Source organism: Cariama cristata, unplaced genomic scaffold (genome assembly GCF_000690535.1).
Source record: "Cariama cristata isolate BGI_N322 unplaced genomic scaffold, ASM69053v1 scaffold1046, whole genome shotgun sequence".
In the NCBI taxonomy this organism is placed as follows: Eukaryota; Metazoa; Chordata; class Aves; order Cariamiformes; family Cariamidae; genus Cariama; species Cariama cristata.
The window spans coordinates 309-12,681 of record NW_009622438.1 but is presented as its reverse complement, the minus strand read 5'-3'; the positions used below and the strand labels follow the sequence as shown (position 1 = coordinate 12,681).

General features: G+C 37.0%; 1 protein-coding gene across 1 annotated transcript; it reads right to left on the bottom strand.

The window, feature by feature from the left end:
- Positions 1-287: 287 nt before the first annotated feature.
- Positions 288-12,194, bottom strand: LOC104163333 (cysteine-rich with EGF-like domain protein 2-A; the record flags this gene model as incomplete). Its single annotated transcript, XM_009702312.1, has 10 exons — positions 288-819; positions 2,333-2,473; positions 3,323-3,418; positions 4,213-4,290; positions 5,603-5,701; positions 6,909-7,085; positions 8,074-8,165; positions 10,552-10,662; positions 11,593-11,675; positions 12,049-12,194. Coding segments are annotated over 10 exons (1,082 nt in total), but the record flags the coding sequence as incomplete, so codon positions are not given.
- Between the last annotated feature and the right edge of the window lie 179 nt (positions 12,195-12,373).

Genomic DNA, 12,373 nt, shown 5'->3' with positions numbered 1-12,373 from the left:
TTAAGTTTGACATAATTCTTTAGAGGAAAGTGCATGTGTGGTTTTTTTGTTGATTTTTTTCCTTTCCCCTCTCCCCCCATATACAATACAGCACAACTGTGTGCTAGAAATCAGTGCTGAACTGAAATACAGTGCTTACAAGGTTCTGGGGTTTTGTGGTTTTATAGTGTTTTTTTTTTTTTTCTTTTTTTTTTTCCATTATAGATATGATAACACAGCAAGGTATTAACATCTTAAAAATTTTTAAGGCACATTCCAACAAAATAAGCTTTTATTGAATGCAGTATTAGGCATTCTATTTTAAGGGAACAGTGCTTTCCCCCCAAAGAGATTCCCTTTGACAATTTCTAAAACCTGTATTTCAGTTACAGAAATATTTCTCATGTCAAGAAACATAAAACTTCAGTCTAAATTTTTCTTGAATTATGAAGTGCAACTAAGTCCTTCCAAATGATGATAGCTTTCAGTAGGCATCAGAATGAGAAGCCTGCAAATTGTTTATAATTGCTGGGTACAACGTTGTACTAATTTAAATTTTATACTAAACCCATCTAGAGTGTTGTTCTTGGAGAATTATATAAAAAATGGCATATAAGAATAAAGAAACGCAGCTTAAAGAGCAGTTTACCACCATTTAAAAAAAAAAGTCTTAATGGCAACCTGCATATTTAATATCATTTCCACAGTATGTCAGCTAGCAGAGGTTTAATCCAATAATTTAAAACTTTAGATAGGAATGTCTTTTGGTTCTGAATGCAGATCATAAGTCATCATGTCCAGTAGGCGAAGGCTCTGTTGTTTCACTCTGTACTTCCTCTCCTGTGAAATCAGGTACCATAATTAGCATACAAATGTATTATTAATTATACCATATAATTTTTTACATTAGGAATTTTTTTAAGAGAAACCCAAATCAACATATTTACCAAGACCAGAGAAGCAATAAAGCCATATAGAAGAGCTACTTGCACCATCCTCCTAGTCTAAATCTATTTAATAGATGCAAACAAAACATTTCAAATAAACTGGTATGATAATGTTAGCAGAAAAAAAAAAAAGCAACACAACTATTTCTATTCTAAGCTTTTGTTCTCAGCTATTCACAGTGAACTTTCTCCTTTCCACGTGACCTGTCAGAATAAATTCTGGTATGTGAAAACAAAAAGCAAGTATTACTCAGAATTATTTTCTATAGTGCAAACGGCTCAGTTCAGATGTTAAAACAGTCTTTAATAAAGCAGAGCAACTTTTTTATATTAGTAAAAGCATTAACCTAAGAAAAAAGATAAGCCAATTTGTCAACTTTTCATTTTGCTCTTATTCTCATAAAATGTCAGGCCACATTAAAAAACATAGTAACTGGTATCCTGAGTATCCACACAGGAAAAGTACATAACTGATTTTAAAGGACTAAAACCAGCAAGTACTGAGAGTGTAAGGTCTGAATGAATGCCCCTGAGTAGCAATACCACACAGATCTTTACAATTTATTAGTGTAAGATGAAAAAGCAGTCTTGGGTGGGGCACAACAAAGAAAACCAAACAAGCTAGGTAGAAAGAAAATAAAGGTATGAAATTGAGTCTCTCTCATCTATTCTCCTACAACCTTTATTGCAAAATAATCCTGCCTTTCACTTTGGAATTGTAAATGGAGTAATGGAGTAGATGGAGTAATGAAACACTAATGAATGTAATTCTATCCATAATGTGTCATCTGTCAGCAAATTACACTTGAATTTCTTGACTGAAGGTATAGTTTAAGTCAAGCTAAACAGTTCCCGACCACTGAAAGACGAGTGTCTTCTCCATATTCACCTTCACACCAGCTCTGGCACTTTTGTGATTATGAAATAAATAAAATTCAGCTTGTTCATCCAGCTAAAAGAATTAATTTTCTGAGATTCCAGTGACTTGAAGCAGCTTGCATGTGATCAGATAAACCCTTAAGTCATTATAATTAATGACAGAGGAAAAAAAAGCAGAAAGGACACAGACCACCTTTTTATGATAGCAGCAATTTGCTAGTTCACTTCATGTAATGAAGCCAGATACTTAAGTGACTTACAAACACAACCTTGAGTTAAGCAAAAAAGTATCAATGCAAGAACAGGACATTTAAAAAATCCACTGTCTTTAAGCAAGAAAACATGCATGCCAGAATGTTGCCTACACCACAACCTACTTGACACAGACCACAGCTGTAGGAAGATGAGAAATTATACTGAAGAGTTTACAAGCAACTAGAACCTTCAACAGAAATATATTTCCAAGTTGTTGATACAGCATATTTAAAAAAAAAAAAAAAAAAATCTGTCATTGAAAAGCCACTTGCCTGCTTTTACAGTTTGAACACATGTTCCATCCTTATCTTCAAACCCTTCTGAACATACACACTTAAAACTACCTGAAGTATTAACACAGTCTTGGTTCACTTTTATGCAGACCTTTTCAGGAAGGTTACATTCATCTATATCTAGAGATAGAATAGCAAAAGAAAGAGTCCACTCCTGTTATTTTGTTATAAAACTTACTTGTGCTCAATCATATAAACAAAATTCTATTCAAATATAAAAAACACTGAGGAGCAGAATGCTGCTGCAACAGATTTAACTTCTGTTAAAATAATCTGTTATGTTTCTTCATGATCTAGACTCTGTTTCAAATTTATTCAGATACTACTGGGGTTTTTTATGTTTTGCAGGCCCCTATGCGGGGAAATGAATTAAGCAGAGGCACTCAACCTACTGAAGACTTCTCATAGTAATTTTCTATTGATGCCATCGAAGTACAACTAAAGGGAAGGGAGCCTGTAAATACTACATCATCATAGTTAACAGCTATTTAAGATCGCACATATCTCCTGCTCTTCCCCACAGAGGAACTCTAATTTCACTCTTTTTACTGTAATTTCACGTTACAATTCACTATGAATTAACATCATTTGAACTTGGAGATTAACAGAAAGACAAGAGAATCCAAATTGCGTTCCTGCCTTTCCGTTACAAAATGAATGCGGACACACACTTCTAATGAAGTGGTAGATAACTGACAAGAGACCTCAATTTGTTTCCTGAACGTGCTATAAAATACATTCTTCCTTTTGTAGGAGGTTTCACCTTTAAGCCTTGTCATGCATATTAGCTCAATAACATAAAGGAAGTTATGAAGAAAGTCTTTGCTGCTAATACCAGTACTACTGGGTTTGTTTAGATAGGCTTGAAAACTGAAGCAGACAAACATGAATGTACTTAACAGCTCCTCAGCGTGGCTAACTAAGAGTGAGCTAACTGGTGTTCTACCATGTACTGCTAAATCCACCAACCTGTACACTTTTCATCTTCCTTCATGTATCCAGATGCGCAGGTCTTACACTTGTCAGAACCTTCCCCTGTGCAACCTACACAGCTGGCATCACATGCTAAAGATAAAATATTTTAAGTACAAAAATTCATATATCTGAGGTTTGAAGTACCACCCTTAAAGTCAGTCAGCTTACCCACACAAGAAATCACAGAATGATTTGGGTTGGAAGGGACCTTGAAGACCACCTAGTTCCAACTCCCTTGCCATGGGCAGGGACCCCTTCCACCAGACCAGGTTGCTCAAACCCCCACCCAGCCTGGCCTTGAACACTTCCAGAGACGGGGCATCCACAGCTTCTCCGGGCAACCTGTTCCACTGCCTCACCACCCTCACAGTGAAGAATTTCTTCTTTATATTAAATCTAAATCTACCCTCTTTCAGTTTAAAACCATTACCCCTTGTCCTAACACTACACTCCCAGATAAAGACTCCCTCCCTATCTCTCCTGAAGCCCTCTTTTAGGTACTGGAAGGCTGCTATACGGTCTCCCCAGAGCCTTCTCCTGTCCAGGCTGAACAACCCCAAGTCTCTCAGCCTGTTCTCACAGGAGAGGTGCTCCAGCCCTCTGACCATTTTGTCAGAGGCCTCCTCTGGCCTCACTCCAAGTCCATATCTCTCTCATGCTGGAGGCCCCAGAGCTGAACACAGTACTCCAGCTGGGGTCTCACAAGAGCGCAGTAGAAATAACCAGAAATCTCTTGCTTTCCTCATGCAATAAGTCTAAAGCCTCATCCTCGCCAAGCCCAGCCAGAACCGGTCCACGTTGTACTAAATGCCCAATATCACGCCCTTTCTAGCATTAGATTAGGATTCTAGATGATAAAGTACAACAGCAGATTAAAAATAAACCTTTGCATGAGAAAGATCCATCTGTGTTCAAACAATACTGGTGATCTTTGCAAGGAGAAGCAGCACACTCATCTAAATCTGAAAGATAAAAAGTGACAAGTTACTGACAAGTTACCTAAAATAGCAGTCATTATTAAATAGCCAGATTAATACTTCAATGTTATGCTTTGAGATCTAAGAATCGGCCTACAGAATCTATAAACTTAAACTGACTGCACTGTTTTGTGATGACAGTAACAGATGTATCAGAACACACATACCCTGCTTAGTTTTCTACACAAAGCAAATTGGAGAAAGCCAAGTTACGGTTAAGACCAGCCAGGCGAAAAATCAGTTCTACCTGGGAAGGTAAAACATGCTAGTCTTGTGATTTCAAGGAAAAGGCACAACAGTACTCACAACTGAAAAATTCAGACAGAGAAAGACTATTTCAGTTCCCTTGCTGTCTATCTCATCCTGTTCCTGCAGACATCATTCCTACTGATTACTCAATTAATTTATACTTGATCAGTTGCAATGATTATTTGGAACAAAACAGCTGTACAGAAGACAATACTGGAGCATCTTAAAAGTGCTCTTGGAGCATTCAACAGTTGCCTCAGCAGGTATCGCAGGAGCTGTAATTCAAATCCCAGTTGTTATTAGCACTTTTAAAAAGAAGTAGTGTTCATGTAACTTCTAAGATACCATTTCCAGACATTACGTTAATAGTCTTTAACGAGACAAATTCAATCAGTTAAATAGAATGTGTTACTCTTTATTCCTGCATTGGAAGTATTTCTTAGTATTTGGGTTTCTCCTTAAGGGTTTCATATGTATGTCCTCATAAGCCAAGAGAAATGCTAAGCTAGAAATAGGTAAGAGATTAATGGAAGCATCAAGCTTGACGTCTCCTGGTATTTCTCTCCCATAATAGAAAAAGTTAGTATGCCTGGCTTTTAGTGAAATGTTTGAACTCCATTAGGGTTGAGCATTTATAAACATACAGTAACGTGAAGACAATTGCACAATTACTACAAAACATGTAGATAAGCTGACAGGAATCTTCCAGTAGCTGACAAAGTAGTTTAAACCAAGAGCAAGGCACTGCTTAGCATTCAAATAAACACAAAAACATGTCTTAAAAGAAACACCCTACTTGTTGCTATCTGTATTCCACTAAACTAAAAAGATACACAGTGAACAGTTTGATAAAGACAACTATAATCACCAGGTGATCACTGGGGAGGAAGTACTGCTTTCCTGCAACGTGAAACAAGTTAGGAAGAGAGACTACGAGCTATGGAAATCTAAACTGACAGAACACTTCCATAAAACTTGATGTGACGTCATGTAATTGCACTAGCCAGTTGCTATAAAACCTGTTTGAAGTCTACCACGCATTACTCACCCACACAAGCTGCTTCTTCATTTTTAATCCAGCCTTCTTTACAGTCTTGGCAGTCCTTGTTACTTGAACCAGTACAAGTTTTACAAGCAGCGTGGCAGGCTGAGATAAGAGAAAACTACAATCTGAGCTTTGTTGAGAGATTCGGAGACAAGCTTGGGCACACAAATTCTCAAAGAAAGCCTCATTTAGTATTCACTGAAAGTTATCATATTTTAGTAGTGTGACTCTCCCATGCACAAGATTAAATCTCTATCCTATGGAGAAAAAAAAATCCCAACTCCCCAAAAAAACAGGAAGCCAAACCTGACAATTGTAGTCATCTGTACCACTTAAAACAGTGCCATGAAATTCTAGTGACTAGAAGTGAAAGGTCCAATTTCCAAAATATTTGGGAAGAAGAAATCAAAAAGGTAAACTTTGCTCAGCCACTCAGGGTTGGGACAACAGTTTAAACACTACAGACTCAGCACTCTCACCTAATCAATCCTCAGACTACTTCATTTGCAACTAGTTATGAGAGCAATGTGTGAAGTGATATTAGTCTGAAGAACTTAAGAAGGAAACATACTGGAAATCCAGTTCTATATGAATATTATATATATTACATGCATATAACTTATGCATGCTATATATTGTAATATTAAAAAAAAAAAATCATACAAAAGAATTACCACACAGCCAGATAAAAAAACAACATAGATCATGTTGAAAAACAATCTTCTTAGACCCCACGGTCAGAATTTAGTTGCTGTGCAGAATCTCATTCAAAAATGTAAAAACAGATGAAAGTCTGATCAACTGAAAAAGTTTATTCCTAGACCTGACTTTGTTTCAAAATTAGGCTTAGACATACTTAACTGGAATCTATGTAGCTTACAGTACAGATCAGCCATTTTCATGCCCATTTACTCCAGTTAAGCTTACCTGAGACATGAGGAAAATCTAGCTTCCAAAGTAGTCCACTATGCAGCAATTTCAGCTCAAGGTTTTCATATGGTACTTGGCTGTGGGGAGCGGGCAAAGCTTGCTCGTCCTTCCCACTCCCTCATGACACAGATGAATTCTGCTTCGTAATTTAAAGGTGGGGGGGTGGGGGGGTAAAAATCAAGGGCAGTCTGGAATGATGACTTAGCAAAACCTTAGAATTCCACCAAACTGACTGACATGTCATTTATGGTTAAAGCTGAGCGACCAAACCATTAACTATTTTTTGCTCTTATATTACTCAGTTTAAATTGTTTCTAGTTTTGTTTACAAAACCTGAAGAAGGAAGACAGATCTAAGCATGTGTCAAAGACTCTGTTACCTGTACAAACAGAATGTGTCTCATTTCTCAAGGTACTGAAGTAGCCATTAGAACAGTCTAAACAAAAGTCTCCTGTATACTCCTTGTTACAGCTACATGAGCCATCTCCACCTCGAGTACCGTCACCATCACAGTGGCCATTTCCATGACAAGGTCTTTCTGATCCACCACGACAAGCTAAAAAGGATCAAAAATACTTTTAAATCAGATATTAAATGAAATAACTTCCTATTCTCAGCCACAAGCACCTGAAGTCCCTCCCTTTTTGTAGACAGTGAAATGTAAAAAGTCACACTAAAACAGGATATAACTTCCAAAATATTTTTTCCCTTGACAGCAACCAAACACTTGCAACAAGGAATGCTCAGTAACACATTCAAGTATAAGAGGAACTCAAAACAATCTCCAGGACAGTTCAGTTACAGATTTAATTTTGGGTAAAACCATGGCTTAGAATTTTATCTATTTTTCTAGCTTCCTGGCTACAGTTGGTATCTTTCCTTATTCTGGATTTCTGAGAACGTTCATACTGCAGTTGGAAAAACCTACTAGCAATCATTTAGATCAATATTTGGAATTGGTACTTAATTTTTAACAATGTAAGAGGCAAAAACTGATCTCTAACAAGATGCAAGTTTTTAGAGATTTATAAATTATACAAACTTCAGGGGCCAAAATACCTCCTTTATCACCTTTGCTTCAAAGACCTCACTTTCATCCAATTGTCTCCCACCTACTTTTATCCAATTTCTCCCATTGCCTTTTTAACTAATCCTCAGTCGTGAATTTCTTCATTTAATCCCCAACAGTGTTTTGGCTGCTATACTGTTGAAACTGGACAAGGACAGGTATACATAGCTCCTGGAAGGCCACCTCAACAACAGATTTGATGTCACAGAGAGCCTTTAAGCATGGGTCAGGTGTGGATATGAGCATCAAATCAGATGGATTCTGCACATGTAAGTACCCTTAATAGCTTTGCACATTACCTCATGCCCGAAAGACTTCTTCAGGCAGGATGTTCACATGGCAGCTACCTAACTATCAGGCAGCAGGTGTCTCATGCAAAATATCACACTTCATTTATCTGTCCATGTTATGAAAGACTGGAACTAACAGGTAAAAAGAACATATCTGGTACTGTATTTTTCAAAAGAAAAATTACCAAGGCAATCTGGTCCGTAAGTTCCAGCAGGGCAGCAAACTTCTATTGTTTCTATGCAAAACCACTTAAACAAATCAGGATACTTCTTCTTTCTGTAAAAGAGAGACATTGATTTATCAATAAAAAGAATGAAGATACTTTAAAAGCCAACTTGTACAACTGAACCCGCACAAAGCAGTAGGGAAATCTATTGCATGTGACAGACTAGAAATCCATTTTTTCCATTCTGAAGATGATCTTATTTCAGGAACCATTTTCCAGAAGTCCTCCAACTTGAGATGAATTTACCTTTTAAAATACAACACTATTAACAGATTTTACTCAAATTTTATATATTTACGAAAAATGTAAAATAAGAGCAGTCAATAAAAATCAATTCATCTTGATACATACACACCCCTTTTTTTAATCTTATTTTTAGGGAAGGTTTATATATAGTTTAGATGGTCTTATTTATGTCTTCCTCTTAAAGATAACTACTGTGTCTTTATCTCAACTACGCAGAAGATAAGCTACGACAGCTATCAACATTTGATTAAATTATTGCCAACCTGATGATGGGGTGTCTGTTAAAATTTCTCCTCTTTTTTAGCATGAATCAAGTATTATTTTAGAAGGATTTTTTTTATATTAAGAAGGTAGTTATGTGTGACTTCAGCACTAGCATACACCCCCAATTAACAATGAAATCACTAGATATTATTTTGCAAGTAAGCATGAGGATTACTACAGCTCTGAACAATTCACAGATCTCAATATCATGCTGCTGCTGAAGTTTCAAAGAACTTTAATAAAGGGAAACCTTAGATATTCTGTAGCCTGACAGAAGTCTTCAGCAACTCCTGAGGCACGTACAGCTTCTCTTTCTTAACTATTACGTCTGACCATATTGACTCCGAGGCTCAGGCCCTGAAAAGTAAATTTACTAAGTACCACGAGTAGTGTAACAACTTGTGAAAAAAGATCTAAGGTTCTCATGGACAAAGAAACTGTCTTTGGAAACTACCACAGAAACTGAATGACATTGGGATATCGCAGGTTAAAGGACAGAAGGCGAAGTTAATCAACCACACTCAAAAGCGAAACTTGCCAAAAACCCAATGTATTTTATGAATGGTTTTGTTTATTTTAGGAAGTCTACTTTGTTAAATTCTCTAGTTCAAGACCCATTTATTTTAGTTCTGCAAATTTAAGACTCTGGGTTGCATTGCTCACCTTTCTGGAAGGCATGTCCTATGAGGGACTGCTAAGGACTTTGGGCTTCTCTAGTTTGCAGAAAAGGAGGCTGAGGGGTGACCTCATTGCTCTCTGCAGGTTCCTGAGAAGGGGAAGTGGAGAGGGAGGTGCTGATCTCTTCTCCCTGGGATCCAGCGACAGGACGTGTGGAAATGGTCCAAAGCTGCACCACGGGAGGTTCAGATTGGACATTGGGAAGCATGTCTTTAGCAAGAGGGTGGTCAAATACTAGAACAGGCTTCCTAGAGAGGTGCTCGATGCCCCAAGCCTGTCACTGTTTAAGAGGCATTTGAACCTGTGTTAAGAGGCCCTTAACAACATGCTTTAACTTTTGCTTAGCTGTGAACTGGTCAGGCAGTTGAACTAGATGACCATTGTAGGTCCCTTCCAACTGAAATATTCTATTCTGTGCTACGCTATTCTATTCCCTTCAATTGGCTTGTTAATGTATACACAATCCTGTATAGTTAGTTAAAAGGATAAAGCAGTCATCAAGAGCAAAACGGTTCACCAAAAATCCTTATCCAGTTATGAAATACTATAATGGCAGTTCACCTCGTTGAATTCTAGCTGATTGGGATTGCTGACTGTCTAAAGTAGTAAAAAAGTACTTCAAAGAAACATGATTTGGAATTTAAAAAAGAGATCTTAAGAGCTTTAAATGCTACAATGCCATCCTTGCACTAATATATTTTATAATGGTATAAGAAAACCTTAGTTATAACATAAAGCACAGGCTAGCTTAGAAGGCAGATAGAGAAGTCAGCTGCTACACTAGCATCCTCAAGAAATCTAACTTCTAGATTTATTAGTATCAACTATTTTTTGATTGCCAGTAGAACAAAATAATGTTACAGTAAAAAAAAAGCAAACAAAAAACCCAAAGGAACCAAAGAGACTCTTCCAGTTTTATGACAAAGGAAAGCAAAAAAGGTAAACCTCAAAGTTTTCCAATGTTAGTTTCCCTCAACACCCCACTGGTAATTGATTAGACAGAATATGAGAAGCCAGATTGGATGTTTTGGTACAACACATGCAAAACTGAAAATAAAAAGAACATGGTAGAGCAGCACATGCTATTAAAAGTCAGCCTGAACTCAGCTGTAACCAACGGCAACTCCTGAAGCATAATGAAGAATTACTCATACTGCTATTGTTCAGGCACAAGATTTAACATTAGTAGTTCATCCTCTTAGATAACTTATCCACACAAAGATCTCCACAAAAAAATTTGATACTTACAGTTTGAACCACCATTTCTCTATAAGTTCTTCATGTTCTTCTACCATGTTGTTACACTCAAAGTTACTACTGTCACACAGATTCTCTATGATCTCTACAAGACGAATTTCGCTACAAGCAGAGAATGAAAATGGTAAGATTAATTTAAACATTTGACACCGCTCAAGACATGACAGAGAAGCTAGACTTCAGCCTAGAATACTTAATCAGTTTATGGTGTGTTCTGAATTAGTTCCAAAACAAAGCAAATATCAGAATACAGAACTACTGAACACTACTTCAACCAAAAAAATTAGAAGGATGACCACAAGGACCACTTTGGCTTAACTGCATTTATTATGCAGTCTGCAGATTGTAAGCTTGCTGGGAAGCTAAAAATCTCTCAAATTTTGACTGCAGTATTTTTCTCCTAAATTGAAAAATAAATTTCATGTATTGTTAATATTTGATACAAGCCCACAAAGCTCAGAGTAACAGAGGTTCAGAAATCCCACCCTTACATCTCAATGCTCCAACTAAGATTACAAAGTGAATTTGAAATTTGGAAGAAAGATACCAAATCACTTTGCTCAGTAATCAAACATATATACAAGAGAGCAGTAACTTGCACTTCTAGTTTTTTTGTTCAGCACTGAAGTAGTGACAAGTCTAGGGAGGAGATACTGCTTTAATTCTAAAACAAGCGTCACAGTCCTCCACATCTTTTTTGACTATAAATTAACTGCTGACCACTATTTAAGATGATTATTTTAGGACTTCAATGGGTAAACAGAAAAAAACTACTATGACCAATGACAGTGTTAACTTTTGTTGTTTTCAGAAACAAGACAAATAAAGGCACTAATAAGAGGTTTCAGTCTTTACTGTAATCTTCATATTACAATGTAATATTACATTTTAATCAATAACAATTTAAGGCTTGGACATGTGAAATTTCAGCTGCAACATTCAATATTTAAGTTCCAGACAAACATTGCTACAGTGAAGTTACACAGAGTGGACATGAAACTTAGGCGAATGACAAGAACTCGGACAGCTTACCTGGACTCATACTTTGACAGCGTCTTCTCTTCCCAAGCAGTGTTTCCACCACCAAAGTTCTTTTTAGCTGTATCTGCTAATCCCTACAAATGAAAAGTTCCAAAACAATGTAAGTTACATAGGGTTTGTTTCTAACAAAAATCAAAGGCAATAGTAAATGCTTATATGAAAATTGTGAAAAGCACCATGCAGAAACTTCAGCAAAGCTCTGAATCTCCTGATCAAATTGCTAAGTGAAAGAAACAGCTAGTGACAACATGAGAAGTGAGAAAGTGTAGGTTATAGCATAACATAACTCAATTCTCACAATGCATAAATAAGGCCTTGTTACAGTCTTCATTTCATTTACAGCAAAACACAGGTGTATGAAACTATACCATTCTCCTTTAATGAAGTTCCTGAGAACTTAACCAGTTGAACAGGACCTCTACTTCATTCAGTTTTGATATTACTTACCCCAATCTTCAGCGTGTTGTAACTTAAAACACACAACCATACAACCAAATAATTCATCGTGATCAGCACAACTTCCAAGTCACAGCCAATACCTATCAAATCACACCTTGCAAAAAAATCTCTGCAGCTAAAGCGATCTACCAAGCCTACAACAGTGAATATATGTACAAAGAGTATTAAGTATCTGTCACAAGCCAAACCAGCCCCTTGCTGCCTATGGTGAATTTACTGTGCCACAATGTAGGACTGCTGCAAGTGGCAACAGACACAGTTTTAGGGGATGATGTTTTCCATCAGCACTCCTCACGGAGTCGGGCATGCCACA